This window comes from Kwoniella europaea, chromosome 1 (assembly GCF_036810445.1).
Source record: "Kwoniella europaea PYCC6329 chromosome 1, complete sequence".
Lineage (NCBI taxonomy): Eukaryota > Fungi > Basidiomycota > Tremellomycetes > Tremellales > Cryptococcaceae > Kwoniella > Kwoniella europaea.
The window spans coordinates 15900973-15924937 of record NC_089487.1 but is presented as its reverse complement, the minus strand read 5'-3'; the positions used below and the strand labels follow the sequence as shown (position 1 = coordinate 15924937).

The 23965-nt window shown below is 45.8% G+C and overlaps 6 protein-coding genes and 1 non-coding gene across 7 annotated transcripts; 4 read left to right on the top strand and 3 right to left on the bottom strand.

The window, feature by feature from the left end:
• Positions 1-32: 32 nt before the first annotated feature.
• On the top strand, positions 33-119 carry V865_006061. Its single transcript has one exon. It is a non-coding gene; the product is annotated as a tRNA-Lys (tRNA).
• A 214-nt stretch (positions 120-333) lies between these two features.
• Positions 334-3328, bottom strand: V865_006060 (uncharacterized protein; the record flags this gene model as incomplete). Its single annotated transcript, XM_066229822.1, has 11 exons — positions 334-408; positions 463-752; positions 808-1018; positions 1061-1234; positions 1291-1543; positions 1590-2077; positions 2131-2493; positions 2542-2894; positions 2946-3101; positions 3167-3227; positions 3287-3328. 11 exons carry the CDS (start codon positions 3326-3328, stop codon positions 334-336), a joined length of 2466 nt encoding a protein of 821 aa, XP_066085919.1.
• Positions 3329-3706: 378 nt separating this feature from the next.
• On the top strand, positions 3707-4072 carry V865_006059 (uncharacterized protein; the record flags this gene model as incomplete). Its single annotated transcript, XM_066229821.1, has 2 exons — positions 3707-3753; positions 3817-4072. 2 exons carry the CDS (start codon positions 3707-3709, stop codon positions 4070-4072), a joined length of 303 nt encoding a protein of 100 aa, XP_066085918.1.
• Positions 4073-4416: 344 nt separating this feature from the next.
• Positions 4417-7984, bottom strand: V865_006058 (uncharacterized protein; the record flags this gene model as incomplete). Its single annotated transcript, XM_066229820.1, has 12 exons — positions 4417-4436; positions 4496-4575; positions 4638-4823; positions 4880-5155; positions 5209-5372; positions 5422-5791; positions 5849-6292; positions 6363-6571; positions 6628-6716; positions 6773-7251; positions 7303-7470; positions 7536-7984. 12 exons carry the CDS (start codon positions 7982-7984, stop codon positions 4417-4419), a joined length of 2934 nt encoding a protein of 977 aa, XP_066085917.1.
• Positions 7985-9804: 1820 nt separating this feature from the next.
• V865_006057 (uncharacterized protein) lies at positions 9805-14480 on the top strand (the record flags this gene model as incomplete). Its single annotated transcript, XM_066229819.1, has 13 exons — positions 9805-10892; positions 10951-11596; positions 11665-11784; positions 11843-12491; positions 12557-12581; positions 12640-12763; positions 12821-12930; positions 12992-13200; positions 13274-13411; positions 13462-13543; positions 13612-13717; positions 13786-13929; positions 14436-14480. The coding sequence occupies 13 exons, from the start codon at positions 9805-9807 to the stop codon at positions 14478-14480; spliced, it is 3486 nt and encodes a 1161-aa protein (XP_066085916.1).
• A 163-nt stretch (positions 14481-14643) lies between these two features.
• Positions 14644-18942, top strand: V865_006056 (uncharacterized protein; the record flags this gene model as incomplete). Its single annotated transcript, XM_066229818.1, has 7 exons — positions 14644-15372; positions 15466-16273; positions 16336-17679; positions 17766-17996; positions 18073-18330; positions 18423-18613; positions 18691-18942. 7 exons carry the CDS (start codon positions 14644-14646, stop codon positions 18940-18942), a joined length of 3813 nt encoding a protein of 1270 aa, XP_066085915.1.
• Positions 18943-19231: 289 nt separating this feature from the next.
• Positions 19232-23788, bottom strand: V865_006055 (uncharacterized protein; the record flags this gene model as incomplete). Its single annotated transcript, XM_066229817.1, has 10 exons — positions 19232-19669; positions 19765-19902; positions 19959-20357; positions 20406-20512; positions 20565-20922; positions 20973-21607; positions 21657-21859; positions 21915-22771; positions 22821-23064; positions 23118-23788. The coding sequence occupies 10 exons, from the start codon at positions 23786-23788 to the stop codon at positions 19232-19234; spliced, it is 4050 nt and encodes a 1349-aa protein (XP_066085914.1).
• Between the last annotated feature and the right edge of the window lie 177 nt (positions 23789-23965).

Genomic DNA, 23965 nt, shown 5'->3' with positions numbered 1-23965 from the left:
ATACAGATCACACAAGAGGAGCAAAAGCATAAGCCTTCGTAGCTCAATGGTTAGATCATCCGACTCTTAACTTTCAGAGTCAGATCGGAAGGCTGTGGGTTCGAGTCCCACCGAGGGCTTCCTTTTTTGGAATTTTTGGGCAAGTTGTGGGTTTCGCGACGAGCTTCCTCTTTGCTCCTCCCCGATTCTTCTTTTCTTCTCTTTCTGCTTCGGTTGACACATTTCCTAGAGGAATGCCTGCTACTTAACCATACGCAAGCACAGAGAGATAAACCGCACGGTCTATGCATGCCATGGATTCCTGTATATATAACGTAGGGTATCTACTGTACACTACTCTACGTCCATCTCATCTTCTACCTTTTCAGTAATTTGTGCGACAGGCGGAGGAATGAAAGGTTCCGACCACTGCGAATACATTGGTCAACGTCATGTATCGAAAACTCAGTATGGTAAGCTTACCTTAGGATACTGTCTCTTGTAAAGACTCATACAAATGGTATCCATCTGCTGTATAGGCGCATCGAAGTGAGCCTTGAAGTAACCGTGTGTACCAAGTGGTTCCTTGATATGACCGATTTTACCGAACTTGGTATGTAATTCCACAGATTTGAAGTAATCGATATCTTCCCTATTGAAGAACATGTATCGTATCGTAGCGGTCTTCTTGTGTACCTTAATAGGGTGTCCAGTGAGGATGATTCGCTTGGAGATGATTCGAGTAGGATCAGGAGAGAGGAAAGAGCCCATAGCTACGAGACTCGGTACTGATTTGATCAGCACGATTCATGGGGTTTTGAAACTCACCTTGATTGGCACCTTCGTCTTTTAATAATAAACATGCGGTTTTACCGAAACAGATTGGTCCGAATGTAGTAGCAACGGTTGCAGCACCTGGCCTGAGGAATTTCTCAGATTTGTGAACGTTGTTCACCCCTTTACCGCCTCCACGGACATGCTGGGAGTACAATGGTCGGATGACATATCGACGAGGTCCAACACAGAGGATGAGGGGTTCCTGAGATAGATTTAGCTACATTCACAGTCAACTCCAACTCACCTTCGCTTTGACTGGCTCATCGTATTCAGTATTTCGCTGGACCACAAAGTGCAATACCGATTGTTTGTGTTCGTGCTGCAGTAGACCATGTACGATGAAAGGTAGTGAAGAGTCTCTCTCATCGATGACAGTTCGAGGCACGTCCTTGAGGATCAAAATAACTCTTGTACCAGCCTGTGAGAAATTGTTGTCAGATTGAGAGGTAAAGCATCAACGGTTGGCTAACTCACTTTGACTCCCTCTTCAATACCATCATGTTCAATCCTCTTCTTCGTACCCAGATAATTCTCAAACTGGAAGATCTTCGCGTAATCTATCGGTAAATTCTCATATGGATCCCAGGGACTCGTTCTGAAACTCTTCAATCCCCTATACCTCTGGAATCGGGTCCTTGCAGGTATATGTCGAGGTGTATCAATCTCATCGGGGAACATTGCATCTTCCGCTTGAGCTTTCTCACGTTGACGAAGATACGCCTCGTACCTATCGACAAGTCAGCTGTGTCCAAGATCACTAGTGCCAAACTCACTCTTCCTCTTCTCTCTCAGGATCCAAATCCCTATGAGCCTCTTCTTTCCTCTCATCGAGCTCGATCTCCTCAGTCTCCTCTTCCTCATCATCGTCGTACACATCCCTTCCATAACCTTCAGAAACCCCACCAAGCTCGTCTCCTGATACATCCATATCACCATCTTCATCTTCATCTTCGTCGTCCTCGTCTTCATCATCTTCATCATCGAATATCCACGCAGCCTGATAAGCACTCGTTCCTTTGGGTACACGCTTCGTTCGCTTCTTCTCGCCTGTGGAGCTTCCAGCGGTCGGTACTTCCGATCCAACCATTTCTTCTTCTGTAGGCCATGTCTGTTCATTCGCCATCAAGTCGGGGTTGTTAACAGCAGTCAGATCATCTGCGTTCTCAGAGGGCGTTGAAAGAGGATCCGAGGGAGCGTCGACGGACATAGAAGAGTGCTGGTGAGGTCGGTGAGCTAGGGATGATGGTGGAGCAGGGAAAATCTTCGAGACTGGGTTAGCTGTCATGCTTCTAAGGGCTGAACAGCTTGACTTACTGCTTCAACTTGAAAATCTCCTCGTCCAGGGAGATGTACCAATCTGTCTGCACTCAATGCACCTCCTCTAACCGTCCCGATAACTTCCAATCGTCCCTTCTCTACACCATCGTCACCTTGCACACCACTGCCGGTCCACCTTATAGCATTGGCGCCTTCAGCTACGATGAAAGCTCGACCTTCTTCACTCTTTGTGCCCCCCGGGGCGGCTTCACAGAAAGCACGAGCGAGAAGAGCAGCTTCGTTTGGTGTATCGGAAGAATGTATTTTGGGTACAGAGGGGAAGAAGTATTTGGTGAATGAGAGAAGGGATTTATGAATCAGTTGTTTGGTATCGGGTTTTATGGGGTTGACAACAGGGGCCTAAAGAGATGTTTAGCGATACACTTTAAATTCTAGCATGCGGCTTACCTGCACACAAGCAATAACTTCCACACCACCCGCTTGACCCTGTAAACACCTCAGTATAGCTTCACCTTCAAGTTGAACTTCGTCCACACTGCTCAAGAGCAATACGACGTAATCGCTAATTAGAGCAGCATCGAGAGTTGGATAAAGAGACAGAGGGGGCAAGAGGTTGATCTGAAGGGAAGTCTTGAATCGTGGCGCCCGGATGAGGTAGGTACCTCGATCTGTGAGAGTCGATGATATCTCCTCGAGCTCAGATTCGGGAAGACCAAGGGATGGTAACAAATTGGCAAGGAAACGTCGAGGTGATATCGAAGGTAGGAGCGGCACGACAGAAACGATCCGGGGGACTTGACCTATATCATACCAAATCAACTTGGCTCTTATCGACAGCAGAAACAGCTCACCTCCTCCACTACTCGCCGAGAAAAACTTCTGATCCTCTACCACCGTCTTCCTTTTCAGATCTCTCTTCTGAGCATTGGCATTTAATCTAGCCTTCTTGGAACTTGAGGCTAGGTTTTTGGTGTTTTTGCCAGAATGAGATGATCCGCCGACCTTTCCTGTAGGGTAGTATGAGATTCAATAAGCGGATGAACTAAACGATAGGAGAGGAGAGGAGCTTTACCCTTCGCAGCGGTCTTCAGAGCTCCTTTCGAAGAGTGTTTCGATTTGAAGCCTTTGTTGGTCTGACATGAGAGGGGCAGATCAGCGACGTTGTGAAGAGCGCAGGAGTAAGAAAGCATACCTGTTTGAGAGTCGGCCTATGTCGATGTTCGGAGGACACCATGTTGACCGATTATTATATGTTATATGTCGAAGAGTATGCTGAAGAGTGATGAGAAAGTGCGAATATTCAATGAGATCTTACACCCTATGCAACTTGATCTGACCTTTCTCAAAAATATTTATAATTTAAGCATTCTGAGAAACACGTGGCGTTTCCCTGAACCCCCTCCACCACACAACCAGGCTCTTAGCATAATTGTTGGACATCGCTGCTGTCATGTTTCTTCTCTTTCATTCTCTTCACGGTGCCCATTGCATCGCAAGATTCAGATATTGGCAGACCACAGCAGGAGCGCCTATACATCTCGGCTCGTTTCGTCAGAATACTGAAGAGTAGACTCAAGATAGCAAGATTCCCGACGACCACCTTCTGCTCCAAATGGACGAACTCTTTTTCTTCTTCGTCCTCTTTTGTGGTCTCTTCCTGTGAGCTTCCTTTTGCTCGCCTCGATGCCTGAGCAGAAAAGCTCATCAATCACGCTCTTCTAGCCTCGCTTCAATCATATACTGCTTTCTCTCCACTTGCTTGGGCATAAAAATTCGAAGCTCAGATCTCAAAGAAGCTTTCTCACTACCCACACCTGCCAAAATCCGAGCTAGAGACGAAGAACGCCGGAGAAGGATGGAGCAGATGGGTGGATATGAGATGGACGATATAGGTTATGAAAGAGTAGGCGGGATGTCGTCGGGTGCGGAGGAATTTGAGATGATGAGGAGAGGTGGGCCGTCAAGAGGGTTCTTCTAGGTGTGTATGCAGATTGTATATGCAGAATGCGTATGGTCTGACGGGGTGTTACGAAAGTGATTCACAAGTCGACTAACCATCTGAAGTTGAGCAGTCAGATAAATACGAGTGTAGATTATACTGATGCATTGATGCTTATTTGTACCAAACAGATATATATGCGCGCGAAGTTATAGAAAGAGTGAGTATATCCAAGATAGAACGAAAATCCATTAAAAGAAATTGTATAATGTTATAACATAGTAAGCGGGAGAAATGAGAGTTCTCTGATGATCCAGCAAACCAGCAAATCGGAAAGTCTGAATCCCAAAAGAAACAGGGTGGGATTTTGAGTTTGGGAGACCTTAGAATTGGAACAACAGCACTGTACAGATGACATTTGATCAGTGAATCGATTTACACCGCCAAAAGATAATGACTTACACCAGGGATTCAACACGATTGGATATAAGAAGTGCGAACATGCTTGAGCCATCAGAGGTAGAATACAAGTGAAGTTGGTACTGGATGATAAACCGCTATTAGCTCGCACTCCATGCACACAAGCAGGTAATCCCATACTCACATTCTGTAACCCATAGGTACTAATGGCGAAGCCATGAAAGCCACCCCCAGGATCATAACCCAAGAGACAATCCAGATATCCCAGAATCTCTTCCACATCGCTGGCCATTCTTTGAAGAAGTGGGACAATTCTACTTCTTTCACGGTTGAGGCCCACTGCATGTTATATCCGGTCAAGTGCGCACACCTATCCAATCGCACGATTAGCGCCTATCACACAGTTAATTGGGGAAATCAACTTACAAAGCGGTTGATAAATGCCATGACATTCCGCAGAAGAAGAAAAAGAAGAAAACGATCCATTTGAAGTTTTGTACCAAGGCGTTACCGAGTGAATTGGTGTTCAATCGATATTGGAATAAGGCGGAAGAGACATTGGAGAGACCACAGAAAATGACAATACATGTCAAGAATACTTGCCATGATTCGAGGTAGAACAGATCCAAAACGTCGTCGAATAGACCGATCAACACCCAGTTAACAAGGGAGAGTAACAACGAACATGCAATGGCGTAATAACTGGTATCTCTCATAAGCCAAATACTCCTATCAAATCAACGGGTGCAACTTACGATGAGATATAAGCCAATACGGAGATCTTGGAATGAAGGGGAATACCATCTGCCCATACGAACGATCGATAAAGAGGAGTGATAGGACCTTTGGTGAACCATTTTCGCAAAGGGTGGAAAAGAAGCTCGGAACATCCATAAGCGTATTTTTGCCATCGATTCAACTATAACCATCATTAGCATTGATCCTACCTTCGTTCGAGGCGAACCTACCTCGTCATCAGCAGTAAGTGATACACCTTCTTGGAAACCACCATTAGAGTAAGAAGCCCATCTCAAACTCCATCCTTTCATCTGACATCGTAGAGCCTGATCGAAATCTTCGGACACATGTGATTCAGACCAACATTTTCGGATACCATCGTCGGCATCAATGAAAGCGGCGTCTTGAATAGCTGCCCATCGAAGGAACGCATTATGTCCGACGAAAGGAGCCACTTCACCATTGGCGGCACAGAAGGAGATAGCAGTGTTAATACGAGTTGTAAATGATGTGATACCGTTTTCGAAGAAGTGACCGACAACTTGCATGACCGCAGATTCATGTTGTATGATAGCGATGTTGGGCGATTGAGCGAATTCACTGCAAAGTGTGAGTCAGCTAATGGCCTACGATGTTGGTGGTAAGTTAGTAACTCACGACGCAGCATCTAAGAAACAATCTTCAGGTACTCTGGTATCGGAATCAATGATCAAGATGAGTTCTCCAATTCGGATATTACCAGCAGCCCAAGCGATACCTTGAGATTCCTCGAGAGCCGTAGCAAGCGCTTCATCGTAGATTTCTCGCTCATCCTCGTCGGTCCATTGCCAGTTAGGGTCAGATTGTTCGTCGGCAGCAGGTCGAAGTTCATCCATGATTTCCTCAACTCGTAAAGACAGGTTGTTACCGAAGTTCATGTTTGAAGCCTTCTTGAATCGGCCTTTTCGGATGAAACCATCTTTACCATGTTTAGGTCGAGCAGTCCAACCGATGTTGTTACGATCGTAGTAAGCCTTTCTGATCTCTTGTTCCTCTTCGTCCCACAACTGCATACCATCGTCAAACACGAAGATGTTCACCGAACCACCTTGTCGCTCGTAACTATAATTTCAACTCATTCAGCTGAGCTGTTCCCTACTTCGAGGTATTTTTGGGCGAAGCGACAACTCACGTAGTAATAGCCTTTTTTAGCGATTCGACCGTAGGGATGATAACGCCTTCCAGACCTTCCTTGTAGACAGGCATCTGGATGGTGATATGTGGTAGTCTACCAGTCATCCTTGTAGGAGCTTTACCAGAATAGAAAGATGAGTTTTGATGACATTGAGCAACGGGACCGAAGATTTGCCACAAGTTACCCATAACACAGATGGAGAAGAACTGCAAATCCATGTTAGGAACGAGTCGTACTCACACTGAAGCGATGGCGTACTTACAATGGAGAGCAAATAGCCAAAAGGTGAAGTAGCAATAAGTGCCATACGAGCATATGAGCCGTCAAGCATAACTTCTTTGATCAAGTTTCCTTTGAACATACCAAAATCAGCACCGATCACCTGAACCTTCCGGTCAGATACTCACTTATACCGGAACCAATGAAGACGAAAGTCAAGATCATAGCTAAACCAGAAACGAGCGGAGCGTAAAGCATGACTGGTCTTCTGTCTCTCATTTCCCAATCACCTTCTTTACCTCCTACTTTCTCTTCATCTACATCCCCATCTGCATCCGCAAGCTCCTTCTCTCTTTCAGCATCTCTATCTACCCATCCTTCTTCATCAGCTCCTTTCTCGTCGATCTCATCCTCAGACTCGTCCTCGGGCTCGAGCAATTTCAATTCATGGTGTCTTCCTGACCATACATAGGCGATCATACGTTGTTCCAAAGCTTCGGCGGATGAAATCAAGGTCTCAACTTCATCTGCCCAAACCACCAAACATGCTTCTGCTCGCACGAATGCCGCAAACTGATGTTTACGGGCACCAGCTAGTTGAGTGAGATCGTCAAGGATTTGAATACGGGTGTTGACATCGAGAGTAATTTCAATAGCGTCTTCAGCACTGTGAAGCTATGTCAGCTATTTCCGCGATCAGGATGCAATGCTAACTCACCATCTAGCCATGATGGCTTGCACGACTTTACTAGTGATTTTCATGGCTACTTCAGGATTCAAGGTGGATATAGCAGCATCCCATTCTTTGATCCTCCTTCCCAACTCTCTTGCACCCCTCTTAGAGTTTTTAGGTTGGGGGTATGTTCGCAAGACTCTCTTCTTCACTCTATAAATGACCATTGTGTAAGCCGACCCTCAATTTTCGAAGGGAATTTTAGCATTCAAACTTACCGGATGGACACGAGACCATCAAAATCCGCATCTCTGAACCACCCTTGTCTCTCCGCAACGTTCCATAGATGTCTAACCATCATATCATATCTATCCCTTGGTCTACCTCCTCTATCAAGTATCGAATCGTCACTCTCGTCCGAACTGGAATCATCACTCTCATCGAAACTTTTCTTATCTAGATCACTAGATCCGGAAGAAGTAGCGAAAGAAGCTCCGGATTTACTTGATCCTGATCCCTTGGAAGAGACGGATTCGTTATCTGACAACTCCCATGATGCCCTTGAAGCTTTCTCGTCGATATCTTCCTCTTCTATGAATGCTTTGGACGTTCGAGAGAAGGTCTCGGTGGGTCGACGAGGAACGTGGGAAGCTGGGATACCCTGAGCGTTGGGGATGGAAGGGATGAAGGAGGATGCGGCTGAAGAGAATCGTCGGAGGAAGGACATGTTGGTTGGAGGCAATGTATGCCAATAGGATCAGTCGTCCACCTGACTTGAGTTGATTTGACTTGGTGTGTTGTTGAGATGATGAGCTAGGCTATGTGAATGGATGAGGGTTGATGAGCTGAAGTTGATAAGATACAACGATAGGTGTTTATTATAACTCACCAGCTCAAGATGTAATGAGCGTATGAACAAAAGAATAAGGAGAGCCCTTTACCTATCCTGTCTAGTCCAATTCAATCTGGTAATGTCTTGAAGGGAAAGACGACAAGACGAATTGATGATAATGTAGAGATAGATGGTCGAAAGAATTGGTTGAGATAAGATGCCAGATGGCACGATGTGAATGACTCTGACCGATGGGGTGATTAACTGATCAACGTGACCAGAAAAGGGAAAAATTAGTTGCCTGATGAACTCCATATGAACTACGAAGACTAACCGATCCCAATCCAATACAATCTAAAAGAGATTCCAAGCACTTTAGTGCAGAGGAAGTATCAGAACAAGCTTCAAATCTTGTCTTGCTTTGCTCTGCTTTGTTGTTTTCCGTCCTGAACGTATGGATGTTTGCATAAAGAGGGAAGAAAAAAAGGTCGATCGTGGCGTAATATATTAACGTAAATCATGTTCACACGAACGGCATTTGGTATCTGATTTTGATGATGAACTTGACGATCGCCCTATCCGATAAGACTAAGAACCCGCAGGCAAAGTTATTTCTCTCGTCATGCCATTTCGACTACCCGGGAAAGGATATTCACCCATTAGTCACTACTTTCTTCCTTGTTTCGGACCTGATAGACAGAACATCTCCATGAACCTGCATGCATGAGCAAGGAAGGGAAAATGATGACTACGCTTCGAGACCGAGGTGAGAAGACTTCCCGCTCCACTTGGTCTAGATTCAAAGTATACTAAGGAAGCACAGACTGAACATGAACGTGGACTATTTATTCGGTTACTGAGACAACAAAGATGTGCCCTTTCATCAAAAAGTAAGCTTCAGAGTTCCCGTGTGCCGTCTAATCGGGCTGACCCTGAAGATCTTTGTGACTTATGTTTGTCACCGGATAGAAACTTCCTTTTCCGGCTGATCCAACAGGAACAGCGCTGAAGATACCCTGACATAACCCTGACTGTTTGTGCGTTTAGAGACTAACTCAGGTCCAATCAACAAACAATTTTGGGACTGTAGTCAACTTCTCATGCTTTAGACAAGCCACTAAGAGCAATACGAGTGGAGCCTGAATCAAACGATATCTTTCCGACGATCGTCCAAACCAAAAACCATTGAATTCGGAACAAATGCTTGGGAACATGACATGATGCAAAAGTCAGTCACCGATCTGTAGAGTGGGAAATGCATATCCGCTTTGTAGCCGTTTCGTACACGTATGTTGTTGTACGTTATCTCAGACTAGAAACAACAAATCGAATTTTACTGCTCTTGCTCTTGCTCTTTCTGCATTTAGATCGACTTGGTGAAGCGTATCAATTATACCAAGCCGCAATCAGCTGCCATCTTGACATTGTTCGTGAGAACGTGTCGAAAGGTTGATTGATTCAAACAACAGTATAGTAATCAGTCTAGGTCACATCAATTGATCATTCCATCATATCGACAACCACCTCACTCATTTAACTTCATCAAGATTTAGAAAAAGAATTACCGACAAATATCAATCTGAACGTCAACACAGTGGTGTTCTTACCTCGAACATTAGAAGGGGATCCACCAATCCGACAACTCCTTCTGATTGCCCAATAACTATATCACTCAACCTCTTTCTCCATCACCTCAACAGATACTCGCATTCACCATGGGTGTCTTCGGAAAAGCGAAGCCCGCCTTTTCCCCACCCGAACTCCCTACACACGATCCAGTCCCAGCCCGAGCAACTCAACGACGAGTATCGCTTTTCCCTTCCCTTGCATCTATCGGTCTAAGTGAACCAGATCCCAATGCTCCCATCGACCCAATCACCAGGGGCCGTACGTTCTCAGGCGAACAGCAGCGAGGTATCAACGGACGAAAGCTCTCTCAGTCAATCGTACCAGCATGGCACCGTAAAGCGAGTTTAGCAATTGCAAGGAGGGATACCAATCCTGGTCATTTGCGATTGGGAGAAACTACAGCCAATAACCAGGATGGGATGAACAAGGCCTTCTATAAATCAAAACTTACCATTGATGATGGTAGTTCGGACGAGGATGGTTTAACTTCAGATGAAGATTTAGCTCCTAGTAGATTATCAGTAACGAGGAGGAATAAAGGGAAAGGGAAAGCTAAAGCTTTAGATACCTTACCAGGATGGGACGCAGCACCACCATTGAAAGGTCGATTGAAGAAGGGTAAAGGAAAAGATAAGAAGAGTAAACATAAACATCGATCGAAGAGAGTAATGAGAAGATTAGATGAAAATTTGGATGCATACAACGCATATGCTCAAAATGGTTTAGTGCCTCTTACAAGATCTGCCAATACGACTAGAGATGAAGCTTCCGCCTTGAACCCACCACCAATGTCAATAGGAAATACCATATTGGAGGAAGATGAGTATATGGTAAAATCAATTTCCCAACCCATGTCCTTGAACACTGGAGCTCAGGATGAACAGCCCAGAGCGGTTCTGGTAGGAGATGGATTTGACGCTTTGGACGTAATGGCGGATCATATTTTCAGAACAGGGGTACAGAAGAAAAAATGGTTTAAAGCTCCTAGGATGGGAGTGAGGAGAAATGATGCAGCTACTGGTGTGACTATCAGAGCGAGAACAGGTCTTTATAGAACTTTCCCTGTGGATTACGAGGCGTTGAAACCCTTTGAAGAAGCTGTCACTAGACTTAACCCAGAGGTAGCCATCAAAATCAAATCGGACATTGTCAACACCATCATGGATACATATATGTGAGTCACCATCACTTCCCCTATATCTCTCTCAATATTGACAGGTGTTTTTTTGCAGCAACCCCTCTCCATCAATGACCGAACTTGTCATCGACGAAAACACCCGTATACAGATTCTTGATACGATTGAACTTCTCGCTCGAGCTCGAAAACACCAATATGCTGCCTTTGTCCGATCCGAACAGGTATTGGTTGTATGGGCAGATGCAGTTGAAAATGTCATTCCAGCTGCTGAAGCATTGGAGGAATCACTCATTCAATTCGTATGGCAAGGACCAGAAGTCAATGTGAAATTCAACTTGGTTATGCTTCAAGATGCCAAAGACCGTGAAGAGATGAAAGAACAAGAACGAAGAGATTCGCAAAATTCGAATGAGAAATATGGTATTGATGGAGTGGTTTTACCTGAATTGACAGCGGACGATAAAGGATCAATCAAGACGAAAGAAGAAGATATGGACCCTGAAGATATAGCTAAAAGGGAGATGCAGAGATATTGGAGAGAAAGACCTGTAATGCTCATTGCACCTTTCTCAGATGGTGTAGCTATCATGCTTTGTCTAGCATTGATTTCCCTTGGTCTGAGGATCTTAATCAAAGAGTATATATTGGATGGTCAACCAATGAGGTTTGTCCTCATGATTTTCTCTCCTGCACTTTGTTGTATTGCCTCTTTCGCTGCTATGTGTGTCGTCGGTTCAATCGTGAGTGACCCCTATTCCTACCTGGAGACCTGATCCCAAGGCTTATACTGACACTTTGGCTACGATAGTGGCAAATCTTCGGTCCTGTTCGTCAAGTTACCCAAAAGTCGAAGTATTTCTCTGGTATCGCCCCTAAGCGTCATATGGGTGATTTAGCTCATGTCACTGTCCAATTACCCGTTTACAAGGTGAGCATCTATCAGTCAGAAGATTGAACAATTTGTACTCATTACTTGGCGTTTATAGGAATCACTCGAAGAAGTTATCATGCCTACTGTCGAATCACTCAAAGTCGCCATTACGACCTACGAGCGACAGGGTGGTTCAGTCGGTATCCTTATCTGTGACGACGGTCTTCAACTGCTTTCCAAGGCTGAAGCGGATAAGAGACGACGATTCTATTTCGATAACAATATCGCCTATGTGGCACGACCAGGACACAACGTCGATGGGTTTATCCGAAAAGGTCGATTTAAGAAAGCTGGTAATATGAATTTTGCCGCTGATCTATCCCTACGCGTAGAAGAAATCATGGATGACATGAGACCTTTGGCTCAAGAGAAGAAGGAACCTGAACATTTCTGGAACGAACTTGACGAAAACGACGTATACGATGCTGCCTTGGCTCAAGCGCTAGAAGAGAAACAAGGTAAAGCTTGGGCAGCTGGTAATATCAGAATCGGAGAAGTGATTTTGATTGTCGATTCCGATACGCGAGTACCAGAAGATTGTTTTGCCGATGCCGTATCGGAAATGAAAGAAAGTCCAGAAGTCGCTATCATCCAACATATGTCAGGTGTCATGCAAGTTGCTAATCACTTCTTTGAAAATGGTATTGCCCATTTCACAAGGAGTATTCAACATGCTATTTCTTATTGTACCGCTTCTGGTGAAGGTGAGTAAAAGCGATATCTGTTATCAAGCAAATATAGTAGCTGACAATCAATATTATTGTTTTAGTCGCTCCTTTCGTTGGTCATAATGCGTAAGTGTCAGATGATTTATTAAACGATCAAAGGGAAATAAGCTGATTCTCTAAACAGCTTCCTTCGTTGGTCAGCCTTGCAGGAATGTATGTCCGTAGATCCTGATGATGGTATCAACAAGATCTGGTCAGAAGATCACGTGTCTGAGGATTTCCAAATTGCCGTGACACTACAGATCAAGGCGAGTTGAGATTCCTTCTCGCATCAGGAGCTGTTGCTGATGGAATCTTGATCATAGGGCTACACAGTCCGATGGGCAACCTATACTGGAGGTGCTTTCGAAGAAGGTGTATCTTTGACTTGTGATGATGAGATCAATCGTTGGCAGAAATACGCTTTCGGATGCTCGTAGGTTGATCTTCCCCTCTCCGATATGTCTTCTCGCTTACAATCCTATATGGTTTTTCAGTGAGCTTCTATTCCATCCCCTAAAGCGATGGATATTCAAAGGTCCTATCACTCCTCTTTTCAATCAATTCATGTGGTCTTCCATCCCCATTCACTCCAAATTCACTATCTGCGGCTACATCTTCTCATACTATGCTATCTCGATCGCTTGGGTTTTGTCCGTTGCGAATTACTTTATCGAAGGTTTCGCTTTGCCCGTTGACGGTTACTGTAAGTCACATCTTCCTATCTAGCCCTGTTAAGGTGCTTCGACATAATACTGATATGTCTTGATTACGTTAAGACCTTCCTTCGTGGAAAGTGACTTTGGTCTGTATCATCCTGTTCACCGGTCTATGTAACGTCGCATTCATCACACTTCGATATCGATTGAAGATTCCCAACTGTGGACAACTGGCTTTTGACCAAATCAAATGGATTCGTAAGTCGCTGGTTTGTCACATGTTTTCATAAGCTAATCCTCGTCTACAGCCTACTTCAGTATCTTCTTCACTGGAATGTCAATGCCTATGTCAGCTGCTCTTGTCAGTCACTTGGTAGGGTACAACATGACGTGAGTATCACGTTTTCCTTCTTTTTCGATAGGATGATAGCTCATGGCTGTTCTTAATAATCATATAGATGGTCTACAACCGTCAAGACCGTTGAGAAATCCAACTTCTTCTTGCAATTACCTATCATCTGGAGACGGTTCTGGCCTCAACTCAGTTTCTTTGGTCTTTGTGTGGTAAGTCTTCGATCTCCAGGCGAGTACCAGTAATTATCTTGGCTGACGGGTTGATGCCGCTATAATAGCCAATGATGATCATCACATCGTCAAGTCTCATGCCAGCGGGATACAGAGTTTCAAGTATAGAGGTTTACGTACCGATGGGTATCATAACGGCTTCACATCTATTATACCCATTCGCATTGAACCCTTGGTTCTTGTCATTCTCTGTGAGTGCTTCAATCGTCTTCCGATCTCTAGACAGATCATTGCTAATGTTCGATACAATACATACAGTTCTAAACGCTGTTCGTTTTCACTTATCATATATTGGTATATATTGTTTCAACTGTTATATATTCTGGCATTTATCGGCATGTTTCCATTCCTCTCTCGTACATTCGCATATATCGTATTATAAAGGATACTAGTAGTTCCATAAGGATGGTCCCCTCATCTATTGTTGTCAGATGCATGATGGATGGTGAGACTAGATCAATGAATAATCTTGGCGGGATGCCGATCTCAAGATTGCTGTGATGTGGTTGTTCGTAAGATTACTTGTATGGTTCATCCCGTCGGAAGTGTGGGGGTGGATGTCTCAGTTGTTAAGATTACTTAGCGTGTTTCAGATTGCTTTCATCCTCTAACCCTTGACCTGGAAATGTCTTTTGTTCTCCTTCTCGTCCCCATCCTCGTGCCCTCCGTCATTACCATCCTTCTTGCATCCTCGCAGAATAGTCCTGCAATGTCCGGTAACCACCCAGAGGCAGAAGCTTAAATCTAATCCACCCGACACATGAACTCAGATCTTAGTCCTAGGTCGACATCGAGTCCATCATCGATTGAGGCTTTGACCGACGGATACCCGGTTTCATCGTTCAACTTGTTATCGTCACCCAAACATCACTCAAGGCTGGCTATACACCCATTCATCTTGCACAATGACCTCCCTGTCTTCCTCCCTCCGCCCTCAACAGGTCTCTCATTCACCCACTTCCTCTATCTCATCCGTCAATACCACACCTACTTCCCCCCACTTCGGCCATCATGTCAACCCCGTCTCGTCCCGTCACCCCTACGCTTCGTCCCATTACCTCGAACCGCAGCCGAGACACCAGTCATCACTCAATTCCATCTCTACCTCTGCCACGTCCTCTTCGTCAGTCAACATCATCCACCCTAGGCCTCCTTCACCCCCGTTGCTGCACGCTCCACCTGGTCAGCCATTCATGGTCTATCTCAAGGGATGGGGTCAGCAGGAGCTTACAGCGTTCTTGAATTTATACCGATGCGGGCAGTATGCTTCCGCATTTCAAAGACACGACATTGATGGGAAGGTTCTTCTAGATCTGGATATGGCTGCGTTGAAGGAAATCGGAATTGCAAAAGTAGGAGAACGGGTCAAACTGCTGGGAGGTATAAAAGATCTTAGGAAAAGAGCTGCAGGAAGTTCCAGAGCTAGCTTGTCGAGGTCGAGTGTGAGGTCTGGAAGTGTAGGTAGTGTAGCCACACCTCCTAGTGAATCAACAGAACATATCAGCTCTCCTTCACTTCCAGATCCCAATCAATCGCAATCACAACAGCAGTCTCGACTTGCCCAACCTCTACTTTCATCAGCATTACAAATCACTTCCCACTTCCAGGCGTTCAAAGCATCTAGGCCATCTAAGGTCAGCATCCTCGTCTACCGCCATCCAGTTCCCTCCGTCACTCTTCGATGCGAACTCTTCAGTTCCGAATAACTCACTCATCGAGAGATCCAGGTCGTCGATCGCCTAGTCCCATCTCGTCCTTTACCACCCGATCCGAGCGGGTCACATCAGTCTTCCGCCGCCGAGTATGCCTCTGCATTCACGCAGCAGCACCAGCAGGGAAGACAGACTCCCACATGGTCCTCAAGCGAACAAGCGCATGGCCTACCAAAAGGTCCCGCACCAGGAAGTGGATCAAGAGTTGCCGCTGCTCGAGCGAACGAGTCTTCGCATCGAAAATCACCTAGCGTATCCCAAATAGGAGGTACGACACCCAAACAGAGTAGTCCGATCAAAGGAAAATTCCCTAATATCATGGGACTTGGCGGCAGATCGACTCCACAACATCCCTTTGCGGCTGCCAGTCGATCACGAGAGGAACTGGTTTTGGAACGTCAAAATTCCGAAAATCTCACTTCAAGCACTGGCAGTTTGGCTTCGAAGAGAAGTGTAACTCCTACTCCAGGCTATGTTGTCGGAAGGACCGTCTCGTCTTCGGATAGGACGAGAAACCAAACTGGTAATGAGTCTCTAGCCAGTACCAATACGATCTCATCGAGTGGCAGTAAGCACACGCCGACGTACGATGATATACGTCGTAAGATTGTTAAGTTCGTTAATGCAGAAGATGGATCGACAAAATCTGTCGATGTCAGCAATGTCGTCAGTGGTGTTCAAGTACTGGAAATGGCCTTGAGGAAATTTGGAAAATGGGGTACAGGTGTACATGCCAGCACAGACACGGAGAGCGATGAGGATGGCGAAAGATTGGAGATTGAGGGCTGGGGTGTTTATGCGGAAAGTGATCCGGATGACAACTGTGAGTTCGCGTACACTTCTTCATTACAGGTCGATCATCAGCTCATTCACAATCAATTGTAGCCATACCTCTTTCGGAAGCTGCTTTACTTGGTATCTGCCTCTCGCACCGAGACGGCACTTCCGTCCGAGAGAAGGGCTTAGTCCTGAGACGACCAAGAAAATTGACCAATCGAAAGAATATGAAAGACTATCTCGGTGAAGCACCTCCTCAACCTATGTCACCAACTTCGCCTACTCCGTTCTCTGGACCAAGATTCGGTGATCACGCCAACTTACTTACACCTATTAAATCTGCTGCTTCGAAGAAGATGAATCGGGCCAGTACAGTCAGCGTTATGTCTGGATTAGGCGTACCAATGCCAGAAGTACCACCTTCCCCCAGTACCACTCGAAGTCCATCTTCTGCAAGCTTCCTTAGTACTAAGAAGAAATCGGTATACAATTTCTTTGGGCATCGTCCACCTTCTGAACTTATTTCCAACCATTTAGCAGAGTATTTCCCTTCTGCCAAGAGAAAGGATGTGGAAAAGGCCAGACATAGTATGTTGAGGATGAGCAGTGGCCCAGGCATCAAGAGAGGTAGCATCGCTCCTTCGGAATCTACCGGAAGGCTGAGCTTCGACTCCAACTTCGCCCCATCGGTCAAACGATCCAGCGTGAGGATTGCAGACCCCATGGCAGAAGTGAAAGCTTCACCTCCTAGAAGAAGTACCAGACCCGGTAGTCGAGGTACGATGATCTCGTCTCCGCCACCTGCAGGTACTATCCCAGAGGAAGAAAGCGAGGTACTGGGTGATGAACATCCCCCTCGATTATCGGTATCGAACGATGATGGTCGACATACCAGACCTACTATCGATGGCGAATCCGATGCAGAATCGTTAGCATCGGTAGGGAGTCAGCCGCCTTTATTACCTCCTTTCCAACCTACTGGTGAATCTCTTGCCGAATCTTTAGTAGACTATTCGCCTAAGCAACAACAGCATCAGAGCAGACCAGAGTCAATTGCATTGCAACGAAGAGGTTCAGAGGAATCTACCAGATCAAGATTCTCAATGTTGTCGCAATTGAGGAAGAATCGAGATAAGTCTGATACAGCTTCGATGTTGACTGTTGATGAGATTACGGCGGAAGTGGAGAATCGAAGAGCAAGTACGATAACATTTGAAGATTCAGATGAAGAAGAAGAACCGGTCATCCCACCGCCACCTCTTATAGCTCCCGGACCTGGAGTACCGCAAGATCAAAGGGAAGAGGATAGCGACGGAGATAATGAGAGTGAAGAGACGGAAACAGAAGATGAATCAGAGGAAGAGACGGAGACTGAAACGGAGACTGAAAGTGATGTGGATGAAGATGATGAAGAGGATAACGAGCATGGCAAAGCATTCACCTCAACTGGATGTGAGTGGATCGCTTCTCTCGATTATCCTTCTCCGTCATTTCTCGTATGTGTGTTCAAGAGTCTTGCGCTGATACATTGTACGTAGCCAAGCGAATCATCAAGTGGATCAAAGGTGCGCTCATCGGAGCAGGATCTTTCGGCTCAGTGTTTTTGGGTATGGACGCCCATTCTGGTCTTTTGATGGCAGTCAAACAAGTCGAATTACCTACTGGATCAGCAAGAAACGAAGAGAGAAAGCAGAGTATGGTATCTGCTTTAGAAAGGGAAATCGAGCTCTTGAAGGAATTGCAGCATGAAAATATTGTACAGTATCTGGGTAAGTAATCTGAACCTTACGCGATCCTGAAGATGAACAACGGACGACAGCTGATTCCGTTTTCAATGTTCCACAGACTCCTCAGCAGATGGTAATTACCTGAACATTTTCCTCGAGTACGTTCCCGGTGGTTCGGTAGCTGCTTTGCTCAGTAATTACGGAGCGTTCGAAGAAGCCCTAGTCAAGAATTTTGTTCGACAGATCCTTACTGGTTTGAATTACCTACATGAACGAGAGATCATTCATAGGGATATCAAAGGAGCCAATATTTTGGTGGATAATAAAGGCGGTATCAAGATCAGTGATTTCGGGATCAGTAAGAAGGTTGAGAGTAGTAAGTGGATCGTTCATCATTCATTCTTTCCGCCTATGACTTATGAGTCTCTGTGTGTCTTCCATGCTGATGTTGATTTTCATATTTTGTAGATCTCATGACTGGACCCAAGACTAATCGACCTTCCTTGCAGGGATCAGTCTTCTGGATGGCACCTGAAATAGTCAAACAGACCTCGTATACTTCCAAAGCGGATATATGGAGTGTCGGATGTCTGATAGTAGAGATGTTAATCGGCAGTCATCCATATCCGAACTTGACCCAGATGCAAGCTATTTTCAGAGTAAGTCCTAGCAAAACTCCTTCTACAACTCATGAGTCATCATTACTGACCAATTCTATGATGAACTCCTTAACCAGATTGGCTCCCAAACACCTGTCCCTGAGATTCCACCTGATATCTCACCCGAAGCAGCAGACTTCCTCAGGCAGACATTCGAAATTGATCATAATGCTCGACCGACCGCCGCTCAACTGCTAGAACATCCTTTTATTGCTTTACCCAAGAATGCCCGGACCAACGTCATTTCCTTGGCAGATGCTCAGAGGAGGATGAGCATGGCTATGGCCAGCGCCAGTCAGGGGCTGGGAGGGTTGATGGGCAGGGCGTAGGCCTGATGCCAAGAAGTATTTCCAGTATATCGATCAATGTCCATTTACATATAGTGCTACATTCGTGAATTTGCTAAAAAGCGGTGCTTTTTTGGTATCGTATGATATCGGAGAGAATGGTGTATGCATTACTACTTTTTATATGGATGTATGATAAACTACAAAAACAGGTGAATAGCCTAGTACAAAGAATCATGATAAATGCAATTCAGATCGATGAATATGGTATAGATATAAATGCTAGGGTATATGTGTGTGGGATCATGATGTTGGAGAGGTAGTAGGTGAATTATGAGAAGAAATAAGCAGATTCTCTAACTCTATCTACATCAAATACACCCCTAGGTGGACAAGGAGGTAAGACATCACCGAATCTTACCCAGGTTGTTTTACCTATTTTTTCAGTTTTCAATTCTACCTTTTCCTTCGTACCAGTACTACTCAACTCGTTGGCCAGCTTATCGACTGATATTCCCATTTCACTGGCAGCCTTCGCTTCTACCTCCTCCGCGGATGAAGATAGCGCATCAGCCTCTAGGTCGATGGTCTTCTCGTCAAACTCTGCTTCGGCGTCTGCAGACGAATTGGTATCTTCGCCTAATTCGCCTAGGACAGCTGACATCTGTTTCTGACGGATGGCAGCTTGTTCTTTACGTTTCGCGGCGGTAGTGGAGATATTTCGGGCACTGTTGACGGGGATTCTATGGTCGCCGTATCGTTCGATGAACTGGGTAAGGTTTGAGAGTCAGCGAGGGCCTGCGCTTCGAAAGGCAAGATACGAGGGATGATAGTGTAGATCTCAAACGTGGACGTAAAACTCACCTCCTGCCTCAGCTCTCCGACGAGATCCTGAGAATGCAGATGAATGAACGTATCTCGAATCAGATCCGACATAGGTTCAACAGTCGACGCGTGGGTCCAATACGAATCGTGCACAGATGCAAAAGCAATGTTGTTTTGCTAATAACCGTCTAATCAGCTTTGATTGCCTACATCTACTTCAAATCACCACTCACTCTGCATTTCAACGCAGTCAACAACATGTGCGTCGCATCGAGGGAATGAATGAAATTCGGTGGGAAAGCCGTAGCCTGTTTTTGGGGTGATACTTCGGATGGAGCGTTAGGATCGGAGATGTATACAGTTTGTAGAGCAGTCATAATTTGTTTCTTCTGTGCTTTTCGGTACGGCTGAACGACAGGTAAACCTAGTGGTGTGGTCCATACTACCGAAGTCATGAATTCCTTCGTAGCTCTAGATTTCACTTTACCATTTCGTAATACCGTCGTGAGGTTGTTGGCAGCATCGTGTACTCTATCGGGAGGGACTGATCTTGAGATCAATTTGGCGGATTGCGTGAGCCAGTCCATGATCGCTTTAGCTCCAGAGAAGAGATCACCAATACAGTTGAGTACCTATAAGGGGTCAGCACGGAAGTAAACTCGGAATAATGTACCACTCACAGTCTTAGCGATGTAGCCAGAAACCAAGAAGATATGCTCTTGGGCGAAATCACCTCGAGCATGCAGCTGCTTTGCGATTTGTTCTCGAGCTCCGACAAATGTGACGCCTAGATATCTACGTTAGCTGATTCCATTTGGCGCAGTTGATAGCTAACTCACCATATACAGTGGTCATAACGGTCTGTTTGACGACTTTTCTTCCGAGAGGCTTTTTGATCAGCAAAGCCACGTCTAAACCTTTCTTCTGATCCTCCTCGATAACCTTGTTGACAATATCCACCACACCGGTATAGATATCCGCAGGCTTATCTCCATTCTCCAAATTTACTGCTTTGGCACCTCTCACATCTCCACCTAACGCAGCATAATGCTGCATTCCGTTACATGTACCATCCTGGTGGATGGGTAATGCTGATTCGTACAACGTTGGATCGGGAGAACGCAAAGCCGATGCGATCTCGAAACATGTCGCGAGACATTGCCAGGGGTCTTCAGCTTGGAGCCACCATCGATTCCCCTGGGTCAAAAAATTAGCTTTGTGCGGGGCAATATAGTGAATAAGCTCACAACTAAAGGTTTATCTGCCGAATCGAAGATTTCGGCTTGCCTCTCCTCTGCGAACCTCCTTCTCTCTTCGAAACTGGCTTTGTCGAAGCCATAAACATTCGCCAAGTGGATGTATAGCCATTTCAAACCAGCTTCTCCTAAAGGCTTCTTCGTACCGAAAGTCAACAACCCCCTACACAAGTCATCTCCTACAGGACTAAGATGGGGTGGGATAGGATACGCTCGACCACGGAAATCCATATTATGAGGGAGATAGAAGGTATCGTTGAGGTACGATCGAGCGATTTCGATATTGTAGTTGAATTTACACCTCTCCGCATGATCTTTCCTCTGCTGACCCATAACCTGTTTCATCTTCTCCACGTAGACTGATCTCTTCAATGGATCTTGATCTCTAGAATCGGGCTTTTCGGGTATCTCATAGTGCGATTTCTCCTCTGACGCGGGGATGTCTGCTATAGCGTCACCGTTGTTCCAAGCGGCCAGGACCACGTCAAACACTTTTCGGTTGATCGCCCACGCTGTGGATGAGAGGACATCTAGACCATGGAATACTGGTTCAAGATGGCCTTCTCTTGATGCCTGTCGGAGGTATGACTGTTGTTCGGCGGATTCTTTGAATCGCATGATGGGGACTAAAGAGATATCAGCGGAATACAGGCAAGACAGCCGAACATCACTCACCTGAATGTAATAGATACCCTCCGTGAGTATGCGACGTCCATGGCCTTGGCTCGACAAGCATGGGCAGATGCTTAGGATGGATTACCACACCTACATCGTCTCTGGCCAATCGAGCGGCAACAACAGGGTTGAGCTTGATTACACCGAGCTTCTTACCTCGAATATACTCGTAGGCGTGGGTGAAAGCAGCTTGTTCCTCAGTGCTGTACAAGAACGTCAGCGATATGATAACTTTTAACTTTGCAAACCCACACTCACACTTCCTCCCCTGTTATAGGGTTCTTAGCCGTCCTTTGAACCTTCGCAACCTTCAACAACGCATCGACAAGCTCCGAACCTACACCTAATTGAGCCATCTGCGACCACGATGGTGTCCAAACTTGATGCAAGTCATCGTGCATCATCATAGACGACGATTCGATCGTTTCGGCTGAACCCTGACTTTTTATCTGTTCTCCTATTCTCCTCCATACCGATCCAACCAGCTGTCTATTAGGTCTCTGCGTCTGCGGATCAATCGTCCTCAACCAATGATGTGAATCCACACCAGCAACATTCTTGATCGTCTCTGCTCTAAACTCAGTTTCTACGGCTTTACCAACCGCTAACATCCCTCTCAGAGCTTTCATACCGTCTGCTATACCACCGGAACCACTCATTCTCATGATCTCCAAAATCGTGATCAGAGCTAATTTGTCAACGGGTAGTAATTGGAGGTACATCAAAAGTACACCCCGCTTCATCTTCGAACTTGCAGAATATTTCTGCGTGGTGACGTCGTATTTGTCATCGGCGATAGGTGGAAGTTCAGCTTGCATCGCTGAGATCCGCTGTTCCAGCTCGGCAGTTAACAATCCAAGCCATCCATGCATCCAGCCTTGCAGCTGACTCCGTTGTAAAATTGGATTATCACCGGCATTTTGTAATCGCTTGGACGATTCCTCCAGCTCAGCACGAGCGGCCTGCAACGATGCTTCTTCGAGCTTGCGCTGTCTGTTGAGAGGGAGGGAGGAGGAAGAGATGGAAGATAAGGTCGAACGAAGGTTGGTGATTGCGAATCTAGCTTCGGGTGTGAGGTTCGATAAGTCTCCTGACTTCTTGCTCTTTCCAGAGGTCTATGAAGCCCATTTAGCAGCAATCTTCGATCTACGCATTACAACTCACCTCCATGACCGGCTTAACTTCATCAATGATCTCCCTGGCTATCTCTTCTCTCCTCTGTTTTTCCAATCCTTGGAATTCTCTCACCGAATCTTCCAGCTGAGTCATATTGTGTCGTCTGGCAGCTTCGATCAGAGCATCGCAAGCGAGCGGTACAGCTGAGGGTTCTAATCCTTCCAAAAGCGCTGAAACAGGTAACGACGGGTGGTGAAGGTAGGGTACGAGAGGGTCAAGGGATGATTGGGCACTAAAGTGCAACTCGTCAGAAGACATCTTGTAGGAACAGATTGATTCACTCACGATATTATACCGTTAAACCATCCTTGATAGACTTTCAATCCTCCTTTTTCCATACCAGCCGGTTCCTTAGCTGCAAAAGCGCCATTAGCACCTTCCCACTGAGATACCAATCTTTCCGCTCTCTTTCTCCAGTTTTCATATGCGAGACCCTCAACTTCTTTACCTAGATTAGCGACCCCTTCGATCACTCTGGCCCAAACTTCAGCATCGGGTACTCTCCTAAGACCCGAAGCGGAATCTTCCAATAACTGCTTGAAGATTTGGTAGGCTCTTGGGACATGTTCGGGTCGTCTCAGACAGATTGATATCATCGATATGGAATCGATCACTCCTGTAGATGGATATAGATTTGAATGTGGTGAATTAGGGTTGGGTGTGACATCTGTTGGTAGAGGTGATGGTAAGTGAAGTAAAGGATGAGTCCGACCTGGATAAGGCGAGTTTTCTATTCTTATGTGAGGTTCGAGAGGTTGAGGAGAGGACTGTTGAGGCGCATGATGGTAGTACGATGGTGAGTCAGACTCTGCTAGTTGAGCAGCTGGAGGAGATAGTCGGGGATTGGTGGGTGATGTGAATGACCGAAAGGCGATTGGTAATCGCTGCGATAAAGCGCGGGATGAAGAGGAGGAGGTTGCGAGACGAGCTCGGGAGATAGCTCGTAAGGGGATCATGTTGGACTAGATGTGTCGTCAATGAGCAAGGATGTCGAAGCACGATGGTGGCAACGGTCCAAGAGGTGGTCGATCAGGTCGTGCGATCGACCGAGGTCCGTCAGTAATTTGGCTTTCGTGCAGTATTTTCTTTAGGTAGATTACACAGGTCTACTTCGCCGCTTGCTCCCGTCTACC